The sequence below is a fragment of the Dysidea avara genome, chromosome 13 (genome assembly GCF_963678975.1).
Source record: "Dysidea avara chromosome 13, odDysAvar1.4, whole genome shotgun sequence".
NCBI lineage: Eukaryota > Metazoa > Porifera > Demospongiae > Dictyoceratida > Dysideidae > Dysidea > Dysidea avara.
In genome coordinates, this window is record NC_089284.1 from 15,945,217 (window position 1) to 15,957,448 (window position 12,232).

The 12,232-nt window shown below is 37.5% G+C and overlaps 1 protein-coding gene across 1 annotated transcript; it reads right to left on the reverse strand.

The window, feature by feature from the left end:
• Positions 1-1,494, reverse strand: LOC136243075 (uncharacterized). Its single transcript, XM_066034592.1, has 2 exons — positions 1,233-1,494; positions 1-989 (listed from the first exon to the last, which is right to left on the reverse strand). The coding sequence occupies exons 1-2, from the start codon at positions 1,447-1,449 to the stop codon at positions 184-186; spliced, it is 1,023 nt and encodes a 340-aa protein (XP_065890664.1). The 5' UTR covers positions 1,450-1,494; the 3' UTR covers positions 1-183.
• Positions 1,495-12,232: the final 10,738 nt, after the last annotated feature.

Genomic DNA, 12,232 nt, shown 5'->3' on the forward strand with positions numbered 1-12,232 from the left:
TAATTATAAAAATATAAATGTTATGTTTGGGGATGTACAGCATAGCTACATTCAGTATTTGTAGTTATATGTGTATAACACATTACAAGACTACAAGGTTATGCATACATATCTAATTCTATCTACTGGGATAAACTACATAGTCATTACAAGGCTTACTTGTACTGCAACTAATAAGAGTGTTTATGAGAAGCAGTGAGAGCATCTACATGATGCGGCTACTAGCTCATGGTATGCCTCATAACTTATCATATGAGTTACAGGATTGTAGAGCACAATTGGTTGTGGCCTGTAGCTCCTTATTGTACAGCTAACTGGAGTGATTACATTGCCACCTCCACTACCTTCTTTGAAGTGTCTGAAAACCAACAAGTTCCAAATTTGTGCATGTTGTGTTGGGTTGTGTGGAGGGCGAAGATACTGGGAACATGTCCCCACACACTGTCCAATGTCAAGTGACTTTGGTTGGATGATGTATTGAAAACCACCACCCACTTGTGAAAATGTTATCCTGAAACTTTCTAATTGACACGGTTTACTATCTCTCCTTTCTATACTTGTTTTAGACCCTTTTTTCTTGTCATTGATTGGGTGTGTTGGCTTGTCTAGTGGTGTTGCCAGCAGATCATCAATAGCCTCAGGGTCTCCACCCATATAGAGGAGTAGTCCAGGATGGTAGTGTTGATGTGTAGGCAGTTTGATGGGATTTGTAGAAGTCACTTTAACTGTCAATGTGTCATTGGTCCATTGTGAATTGGTCAGCAGAGGTTCCAGGCTAATTCTAGCTTCAGTCTCATTTTTGGCATCTTCAGATTGTCTCCAGACAAACTGTTCTTGATCAATGGTGATGTTGATCACAGTGGGTTGATCAGAGGTCATCATGTGCAAGTGTAACCGAACGCTTGTTGGCTGCTGCTGTTGTCTTGACAATCCTGAGATGTTGAATGTGAACATGTAGTGATAACCATCTGATGTATTGTCATCTGAAACTGTAAGAAGAGTGATAATCACACATGTTGCTGTGCGCATATATACGTAATTACAATATTAAAATAATGTGGTCTACGCCTACAAGGTGCTTCTGCTCTTTTATTCAATATAAAAAAACTAATTTTCTGCCTAAAAGATGCATAACTGAATTGTTGGCTGGAATTGTGTGACACAATATTAATTTTCATGTTTACTCAGTGACGTTAACAACCAGTTACCACTATACTTGGCCAGGTACTTACCACATGTGACTGGTTCCAACCAGTGAAGGGTCTTTACAATCCTCAGGTACTTCAAGCTGATGTCCAGATCACCTTGGTCCATCACTGCACTCATCTTGTGGAAGATATTTCTGATCAATGGTGGAATGTATACATCATCTCTGCTGTTATCAATTGGTACAGCACTTGCTACTTCCAGAAGAATGAAAACAAGTGATACAATCAACTTTGTTTCCATCAGCCTTGTTAAGTTAGCTAAGAGTTGTGAGTTGGAGTGTAGCTGCACATGTTGTCTTTATAGCTAAAGAATAGAAGCCATTCATGGATCACATGTACTCCCTGTTAGGTAGCAATTAATCAATTAATTAAGTGATGAAATGCTATATCAAATAAAGGAAATAATATTATGTTTGTCATCATAACTGCTTTCCCTATAGGGACCCACTATAAAGCTGAAATACAGGGAAACTGTACACTGACCCATAATTTGGGCCATTATACACTGAAGGTATGCTGACTGTATACTGACATACATAAGGTCAGGTTCTTGACATTATAATGTTCTGTTGCATGTAGTATAGAAAAAACTCCAAACCAGCTGGTGATGGATCAGCAACAGGCCTGAAGTCTTCAATGATTTCTCCGTACACGATTGTAAATTCTGGAAATCTCTATAAAACAGCACTGAAATATTGAAATCTTGGAGGTGATTTTTGCTCTGATGTGGTCCCCTTCTGAAACTTCTTATACAGTATCTTGTACTATCTCACCTACGTTATGCGGTGTCTGTTTGGGGGCCATCTTTGAGTCATGATCTGCAGTCCAGATTGGAGAGGATGGTTAATCGTGCTGTTAGGGTTGTTATGGACTGAGGAAATTCAACCATGTTAGTAGGAACCTTGGGTGGCTTTCTGTCCAATCACTGGTCCAATACCATTGTTTGCTTATGTTATGTCGCCATTATCATAGTGAGACAGAAAATACTATATTATTGAGTCCACCAATTCAATTTGGCAGACAATCAGTGACACCAGAGTCACCCCTTATTTTGCTGTCCCACTTCAATTTAGAATTTTATTTAAACAGAACTTTTTCCATTCAAAAGGGACCTACTGGTGGAACAATTTACCATCTTTTATGCAGCCAAATAGTTATTATGGCTTTAAGAAGTGAACGTTACAGCATCTTTTGGAAAATGACTGATTTAGTAAATTTTAATTTTTAGTTTGGTTTGTAATAATTATGTGTTGTAGTTAACTGCTAACTGTTTGCTGTGTTTATTGTCTTTGTGTTATCTCTATGTATGTTTGTTGTACTTATGTTGTTGTATGTATATGTGTGTGCTCCTCTGGCAGGGGAGAGAGGCTTTGTCCGACTGTTTAGAGGTAATAAACAATCAATTAACCCCTTGGACTCAGTAGTATAAGAAATGCAGTAGCTTTGAAGTCCTTTATCATCCCACATGTTAATAACAAGAGTCACAGCCTGACAACAGCAATGGAACCAATAATATTATATATTTGCACAAATTTGTTGATTGTGATTAAGTTATGTAGTTATATGTATAATGTGGACACAGAGCTTGTGTATTTAACCATATGTAACATTTTTATATATGTTATATTATAGGTCGAATAAACATATCCAATGAAATCACGTACTCCCCTAAAATTGTTTTTGTCTGTTTCCTTCTGTGTCTGGTTGTACATGTTTCACAAATAATACGTACATACAAGCTAGTACAGCCATGTGGTACAATTTATAAGCTCTGATTGAGATCATAAATTATTATACCTTAATTGGGAGGCAGTGACAAGTCGCTGATCTTAACCACAAGGTTCCCAGCGTGCAGGTTCAATGTTCAAGTGATGATGAAAGCTTGTGTTGTTATATTGAGCAACGGCCATAGTAATCAATGTACGTCATACTCCCAAGGTATGCGTATGACTGAATGGAGGATTCTACACTTACTGAAGGCTCTTATTCAATGTAGAATAGTGTAAAGGCTAATACTAAAGGGCTGGATTATGCTAACAATTATAATGTCAACTGTCACAATTGCAATGCAACATTCATAATAATTGAAGCCCTGCGATATTGAGCAATTAATAATGCCATTTGATCACAATTTATGAATGTTGTTGAATAACAGAGTATATCTACAGCTAGTTAAAGCTGTGTGTGCTTTATAAGGTTTCATAACCAGTTGTATTGCAACCAGAAAATAAGTTGCTATACATGATGAGATGTACAGGTGGTTCAGTGAGGCACTGAAGATAATATATGCTTGTTTTAAAAGTTAGTGATTACATTAAACCCAACCGATTAGTGTCTTGAAAAGTTTCAAGCTTTCTGTTGGGTGTTTTTATCAACCACACAGTAGTCGGTATACATATTTTAGTACTAAATATTCTCAACCCCAAATTTCAAAAGTGTGAGTTGCTGATTTTTGTGTATCCAACCACACTTGATGGTCAGTGGTTAGCTATTGGATGTGTGTGGGAATGGCTACAAGTATAGTCACATGCTTTAGCTGTATAGACATCTCATCCTTTGTTGTATACACACATTTGTACAAGACTCTACAAGGTAATTACAGAGCTATAGCACATGCATGGAGTATAGTGATTACAAACTTATTTGTAATTGAGGTTTGGCTATAGCAAAGAGCAAAGAATGTCTAGCCTCATTCTAAATTGCAAATAACTTATTACCAGGGTTGTATTGCACAGCTGGTTGTGGATCCTTACTACACAGCTAAATGGAATGTAACATACGTAATTGATAATAAAATTTACACACATGAATCAGTACACAATTCCAACTAAACACTACAACATGAACTTTGAACTGTTTATATAGGCACTCATGTTTTAACCAGCTAGGAATGTGCTGATACTGACTCTGTTTACTCCTTATATGGTGAATTTTTATAGTAATCAGTGGCGGATCTAGGATTTTTCAAAGGGGGTTTCTGAAAATTGGTATAGCTGAATAAGGCATTGATAACATTTCTCTAGAAATTTTGAGAATGTAGAAGGTCCTAGATCGGATTTTAGGTTATTTTTAGTTAGCAATTACAATAAATCTAATGCTTTAAAACTGTAAATACTATAGCTAACTATAGGACAAATATGGTGACTACAAGCTGTAGCTTTGATTGCTCTATTAGAGTAGTTACTTGACTGCTCTATTAGAGCATCTCAATCGTATATAATGAAGTAGGAGGTGAAAAGTGAAGTCTGAGGGTTTAATAACTATAAATGATGTTAGTTAAGTGCAACTGTGCATGCATGCTATACTGAAATACAGTGGTATATAGCTAGTTGTTTGCTATAACAAATTGTCAGTACAACAATATTTATGTATATATTTAGACTGCCACTGAGCTAAATTTCTGTCGAAACCCCAGAACCCATCTAGATCCGCCACTGGTTAAACCATGCATGGAATCATAATATTATGTGTCATTCTCTGGAACAGGTACAATCCAGAACATGGTACAGTCAGGGGCGGTTTTAGGGGAGTTTCCAAGGCTTCTGAAAACCCCTTTGGGGTTGGCTTACTTCAGAACAGCTCTCTAGCCATTGGGCAACTGGGATATTAGATAGTATTACACTAATTCTTCTTTAACTACAACTAAACCACCCCAAGGATGAATTATGCTCAAGTGTTGCTCACCAATACTCTGATACTCTCACTGCAGCAAAATTTAACTGAAGATCACACACCCAAATTTTGAATATCTAATTAATGCCCAGTGTTTAATAGGTTGATACTTTTTCTAGCTTATTGACTCATTTGACTGATAGTTTGCACATTATTAGTAGTAAGCCTACATGAAGGACAAATGCCAAGTACTATGAAGAAGCAAAGAGTTGATAAGCAGAATCATCAGTGGTGAGCTAACTAGGCTATCTGCTAACCTTGTAAGGATTCAATAGATGTAAGGATTCAATAGATAGCTATCCTACTAGACATTGATATCCAACTAGCTACATAACTAAATTTAGCTAGCACTTGGAAGAAGGCTTTAACTCAGATGAAGAGAAGTTTTAAGCACTAAAGTCCCATTGTATTTTACATAGAACTTTTAAGTTTCCTACAAGAATATGGACAGCATTGATCTTTTAACTGAACGTGGTTTAATGAGTGTGAATCAAGACACACGATAGTGTGTCGTACGGCCCAAGAAGCCGGCGCGCCACACCGTGAGTATATTAACAGGAAGAAAGAAAACGCAATTTTCACACCTATGTAGTTCTGTGATCCCTTATCCGATTGGAACCAAATTTATTACAGACGTGCCGCCCAGTTATGGGAGTCTACATACCAAATCTGAAGAAAATCGGTCCAGCCATTTCCGAGATACGAGCGAACACAATTTCGTTTTAATTTCTTCGTTTTTTTTCTTCTTCATTTCGCACACTTCGCAAAATCCGCCATAAAACACGAATTCGTACTCGGATAGGGCTGAAATTTGGCACACTTGAAGGGCTCATTAAGGCGGATCTCAGTACCAACATTGGTAGGAATCCGATGAACATTTACGGAGTTATGACCAATTATGTACGTAAAATAAGGTCGAAGGTCTGTCACGCCTACAGGGTAAACCCCTTGGAGGACTGAGTTGAAAATTGAAATGTAGATGGAGTAACCATCGCAGGAGTGCCTTTTTGTGGTTTGAAAGGAATTGAGATAAAGACCATGGAGATATGACACAGAACCCAACCTGTGTCAAAATTACGCGATCGATTTTTATGAATAAAAACTATTAGCTTTCACATCTACCAGGCAAACCGCTTAGAGCAATGAGCTGAAAATCAGTATGTAGCTGGAATAATCATCATAGAAAGTCCTTGCAGTAGTACAGAAGAATCGGATTACAAACCACTGAGTTATGATTCGAAAGGCAACTACGTGTAGCAAATGCGAGATCGAGATACTCTAATAGAACAGTCACCCTAATAGAGCATTCAGCTACTTCCTCCATTATAAAATCATCCACACAAAAACAGCCAAGCTGTGAAAAAGTGGTGCAGCCTTAAAAATCCTGGGTGAAAAAAGTTGTGAAATCAAAGGTGGTGGCCAAGAAATGGCTGCAATGATGTTAATGCTAATAAATTTTAACAATGCACACAGCCAATATTAAAATTTTTTAGCATTAACATCATTGCAGCCATTTCTTGGCTGCCACCTTTGATTTCACAACTTTTTTCACCCAGGCTTTTTAAGGCCGCACCATTTTTTCACAGCCGACTTGGCTGTTTTTGTGTGGATTTCACTCCTTTTTGTACTTTATAAGGCCCCAAAACCAGCCTATGACTGACTTTGAGGTTTGTTTTTACTCACATTTCTTCTTTTCTATGTAGATACAATGATGATTATTGAAGACAGACTTATAAATGTATTTCATTGCATGATTTAATTGAATATTTGATAATATTATTGTAATACTCTAATAGAGTGCACATTTTTTGAGGACTTCTAATAGAACAGAATGTTCTAGAACAATCTAGTACTTCTATTGGTAGATCTGTGAAATTACAAACGTTTGATTATAAGCAGATTTCAACTAGAAATTTCATTTATAAAGCAGAAATTAAGTGAGGTGATCAGTCAAGGTAGCAGTGGTTCAGTGGTTAAGGATGCAGGTGTTAGGTATGGAGGTCCCTGGTTCGAACTCTGGTAAGTTTTTTTTTCGACATTTTTTGCACACCTTTTTTACCCCGTGGTGACTGCTCTATTAGAATATCTCGATCCCGCAATTTTACACTTGCTTAGTTTTTGCTTTATAACTTTGTTGCTGTAACTCTATTGCTGTAACTCTATTGCTATTCAAACTATCAAAAGGCACTGCTACGATGATCAGCCTATCTACACACCAATTTTCAAGTTATTTCTATACTTGGTTTACCCTGTAGCCGTGACAGAAGTTTGATCTATTTTTACGTGAATAAATGCTCATAACTCCTTGAATATTACTCAGATTTACAACAAACTTGGTACGTGAATCCATCGTTACACGTTCTTCATTTGTACCAAAGATCGAGGCAATCGAATTACACGTTTGCATTTTATAGTAATTTTTGCAAAGTGCGAAAATAAACCGAAGCCCCGGCCCGTAGCCCCCAGTACGGCATAAGAAGAAGAAATTAAAACGAAACTTTGGACGCCCATATCTCGCAAATGGCTGTTGCGAATTTAATCAAATTTGCTGTGTGGCGTACCCTACCTGGGGGACAGCTATAATGCAAAAATAGTGTGCTTTGGAGAAGGGGCCATGGAGCTATACATGCGTGAAAAGGCTGTTTTCTTTCTTCCTGTAAATATACTCACCGTGTGGTCGCCAGCTTTCTTGGCCGCACGACACACTACCGTGTGTCTTGATATTAGCTACATTGCAAGATATTAGTACGGAATTCAGCTACAAACAGTTAATCTGATAGACAATTCAGCTGCATGCAAGTCACCCTGTAGAGAGTTCATCTAGAAACAAGTTACCCTGTAGAGAGATCAGCTAGAAGAAGTCACCTTGTAGAGAGTTCAGCTACCAATAAACTATCATGTAGAGAGTTCAGCTGCAAACAAATCACCCTGTAGAGAGTTCAGCTACGAACAGATCACCCCGTAAAGAGAGTTCAGCTCAAAAACAAATCACTATGTAGAGAGTTCAGTTACAAAGAAATCACCATGTAGAGAGTTCAGCTACAAACAAATCACCCTGTAGAGAGATCAGCTAGAAGAAGTCACCTTGTAGAGAGTTCAGCTACAAAGAAACCACCATATAGAGAGTTCAGCTGCAAACAAATCACCCAGTAGAAAGTTCAGTTATAAACAGATCACCCTGTAGAGAGTTCAGTTGGAAACAAGTCATCCTGTAGAGAGGTCAGCTAGAAGTATCACCTTGTAGAGAGCTAAGCTACAAACAAATCACCTGTAGAGAGTTCAGCTACAAACAAATCACCCTGTAGAGAGATCAGCTAGAAGAAGTCACCTTGTAGAGAGTTCAGCTATAAAGAAACCACCATGTAGAGAGTTCAGCTACAAACAAATCACCCTGTAGAGAGATCAGCTAGAAGAAGTCACCTTGTAGAGAGTTCAGCTATAAAGAAACCACCATGTAGAGAGTTCAGTTGGAAACAAGTCATCCTGTAGAGAGGTCAGCTAGAAGTATCACCTTGTAGAGAGTTCAGCTACAAACAAGTCACCCTGTAGAGAGATCAGCTAGAAACAAGTCACCCTGTGGAGAGTTCAGCTAGAAGAAGTCACCTTGTAGGGAGTTCAGCTACAAATAAATCACCCTGTAGAGAATTCAGCTACAAACAAATCACTCTGTAGAAAGATCAGCTAGAAGAAGTTACCTTGTAGAGAGTTCAGCTACAATGAAACCAACATGTAGAGAGATCAGCTGCAAACAAATCACCTGTAGAGAGTTCAACTAGAAACAAGTCACCCTGTAGAGAGATCAGCTAGAAACAAGTCACCCTCTAGAGAGTTCAGCTAGAAGAAGTCACATTGTAGAGAGTTCAGCTACAAAGAAACTACCATGTAGAGAGATCAGCTGCAAACAAATCACCTTGTAGAGAACTCAGCTACAAACAAATCTCCCTGTAGAAAGATCAGCTAGAAGAAGTTACCTTGTAGGGAGTTCAGCTACAAACAAATTACCCTGTAGAGAGTTGCAAACAAGTTATCTGTAGGGAATAATTAACATGTAATAAATGTATTATTATATATATAATTTGTACATTTACTGATAAAATCAGAATTAATTAAAGTATTTAAAAACTTCTTCATCTTTCTCTTCTTCCTGTGGTAAAGAAAAAAAGATAGGTTAAAAAAGCCCCAAAGCCGGCCATAGGCCGGCTTTGGGGTATACAAATACAAAAAGAAGTGAAATCTAATCCAAAACAGCCAAGCTGTAAAAAAAGGGTGCGGCCCTCAGAAAGGCTATGGTGAAAAAAGATGTGAAATCCAAGGTGGCGGCCATGAAATGGCTGTGATGGTAGGTTAATGGTAAAAATTTTAATAACAACAATTCAGATGAATTTGGTGCTGCTTGGTCTTGGCACAAAATTCACCTGAATTGTCGTTATTAAAATTTTTACCATTAACCTACCATCACAGCCATTTCTTGGCCGCCACCTTGGATTTCACATCTTTTAGGGCCGCACCCTTTTTTTACAGCTTGGCTGTTTAGATTGTACGTATATACTACCATATGTAGATAGAATGTAAGTATTAGTGCCTTTTCTTAAATTCTGGTAAAATTGATAAGCTATATAGTCAACACACTATTGTATTTCAAGTCTGCATTGCAGTATAGCCGGCACTCAGAAAGTGATGGCATTAGATGACAAGTATATTAAATTAGAGTAGGGACAGTGCAATAAAAAGCACTGAAACAAGCTGGATCGGAGTACATAGTACGTAATGTCCAAATAAAACAATTAGAAGTGAATATACTACACAAAAAATGCACGGTAGGGATATTCACTGGACATTACATTCTACTCCGATCCAGCTTGTTTCAGTGCTTTTTATTGTAGTACTATACACTGTCCCTACTCTAATTTAAAATTCCTAATTTTTTCTTATACTTGTTTCAGTTGTTTGTGAACTTTTTTTGCAAGCTCATGATTACTATATTAATCACATAGTGGTTTAATTTGCCATACATTAGTCCCAATAGTAGAAGTGCAATTAATCCCAAATCACACGGCCTTGTTTCTGTAATTGCACTGTAAAGTAGCCAATAAAATAGCAGAATAACAGAAGCCTTTTAAGTGCAACAAGAAAGTGATATAATGAATAGCCAATCAAATAAGCTGACAATAGAAGCCTTTTAAGTGCAACATATGTAGACATTTTGAGTAGCCAATCAGAATTGCTGACACGTGAAGCCTTTTTAAGTGCAACAACAAATGATGTAATACAAAGAAGGATGATGCAATCACCTGGTAGAAGTTAATGGCCACATAGAACTGGATAGATGTGTACTACAAACCACGAAGGGTGGTCACTATGTGATTAGTAGGCAATCACACGCATTTTCGTGCAATTATGGAATAATTGTACTCGTAACAGCCAAAATTGCACTCGGCTTCGCCTCGTGCAATTTTGACTGTTACTCGTACAAGTATTCCCTAATTGCACTCAAATGTGTGTGATTACCTATACAAATACCCTGGAAATCAGTCACAATATTATTATTATTATTATTATTATTAACACTTTACAGTGACCAGCACTGAAGAGTTAATCACAACTATATATTATGCAAGCAATCAACTGGCATAACACACCACTATATATATATATATATATAAATTGCTAAATTGTAGTAAGTTAGAATCACGTAACTTAACAACAATAGTGTTGGTCACAGCAAAGAAATGCATTTTACTCGGTGTTTAGAAACACAAGCAACTTTGCCAGTTAACTTTGCTGGAAAACAATACTTACAAATTACTAAACTATATTCACTTGCACGTGTCTAGTTTGCCGTGATACTGAACAAGTCACTCTCACTGAACGATATCAGTGTCTGGAATCCCTGTTGAAACATTACAATTACAAAACCACAGAGCCATGTGTGTTCAAATAGTTTGGTGCAACGCTACATGTATTTGAATAGTTTGATGTATGTAAACTGGTAGATGGTAGCCCTACTATAGTCTATTAACACTATCAGCAGAGAACCTTGGCCATAGTAATGAAGGATAAAAGATAACACAATAGCACACTCATTGTATGTTTATCAGTATACCAAAGGTTTTTCTTAAGCGAACTAGAAACGTTTCTGTGAAAGAATTAGGGCTATAGCTGTAGCCAGTTTTCCACTACACTTGACTGAAGGGGTCAGGTAGGCAGGCAGTAGAAAATTCCATTGAATAATTTAAAAAAAAATTCTGTAGCAACTTGACAGAAACATTTTGAGTCGATCTGAAGACACTTTTGGGCTTAATTTTACCAAACCAATACTGTCATGATGTTGTGAGGAAAAATCGAGGCAAATTTTTTGGGTTATATTATATCACAGGACACGCTCACACCTTTGCCATCCCTACTATATAGTACTGTCATACTGCATGATAATCAGTAGATCAAAAACTAAAATGTGCATAGTCAGTTTTAAACATCAAGTTTCATTAAATTTCAAGCATTATAAAATTAAAACCTTGTCAGCATCTGGGGGCTGCGCTCCCAGACCCCTACATCTGAACCCTGCTTCTACTGGAAATCCCCTTTAAAAATCCTAGATCTGCCCCTGATATATACAGAGAGCAGATTACTGAGGCATAGAGCAGCAGCCCTGCAGGATTTGGCTAACTCCTTCCTTGATCATGACTTGAGTGAAGACTTTGAAAAGGTGCATTACTTGAGCCTCACAATAGACCTGTACAGCAATCTTCTCTTTCATATGGAGTTTTGGTTATCTGGAGCCGAGTTATTAAAATTCCAATGCCAAAATGATCATTCTATTAGAGTAGTTTGTTGTTCTATTAGAAAACCTACATTATTGTTTAGAATGTAGGTATTTTCTGTACTGTCATTCCACACACGCACTGCACACTATACACTTTTAAATATCGTAAGCATATTCATCTCCTACAGATGTGTGAAGACATGGAGGCAGCTAGGGACTGGCTTGGTTTGCAGAGTGCATATCCTATGTCTCAGCAGACTGCCATAGATACTGCTACAAATCATGTTGCTGGTACAGATGATGGTGCAGAATCAGCTAACAGCACATCAGTTTTGAATAGTGAAGAAGTCTTTCCCAGAAGAAGTTTAGGAAATGGACTATTAGATGATGGACTACCGCACTATGGATCAACACATTCAAACAAACGTCGCATTTCCAGTGGAGGACAGCAATGGTGAAGAAACTGAGAAGACAGATATGGAAGACAATGATAAAGGTGCTAATGTTTCTGACATAGAACACACTGTTAGAAGTGAAGCAACAGTAAACACCAACAATGTTAGAAAATGTCATGGTGCAGAATCTACTT

Coding starts and splice junctions, on each gene's coding strand:
- LOC136243075 (XM_066034592.1), bottom strand. CDS start 1,449: ATGGAAACAAAGTTGATTGTATCACTTGTTTTCATTCTTCTGGAAGTA. Junction 990..1,232: donor GTTGGAACCAGTCACATGTG/GTAAGTACCTGG, acceptor CTCTTCTTACAG/TTTCAGATGACAATACATCA.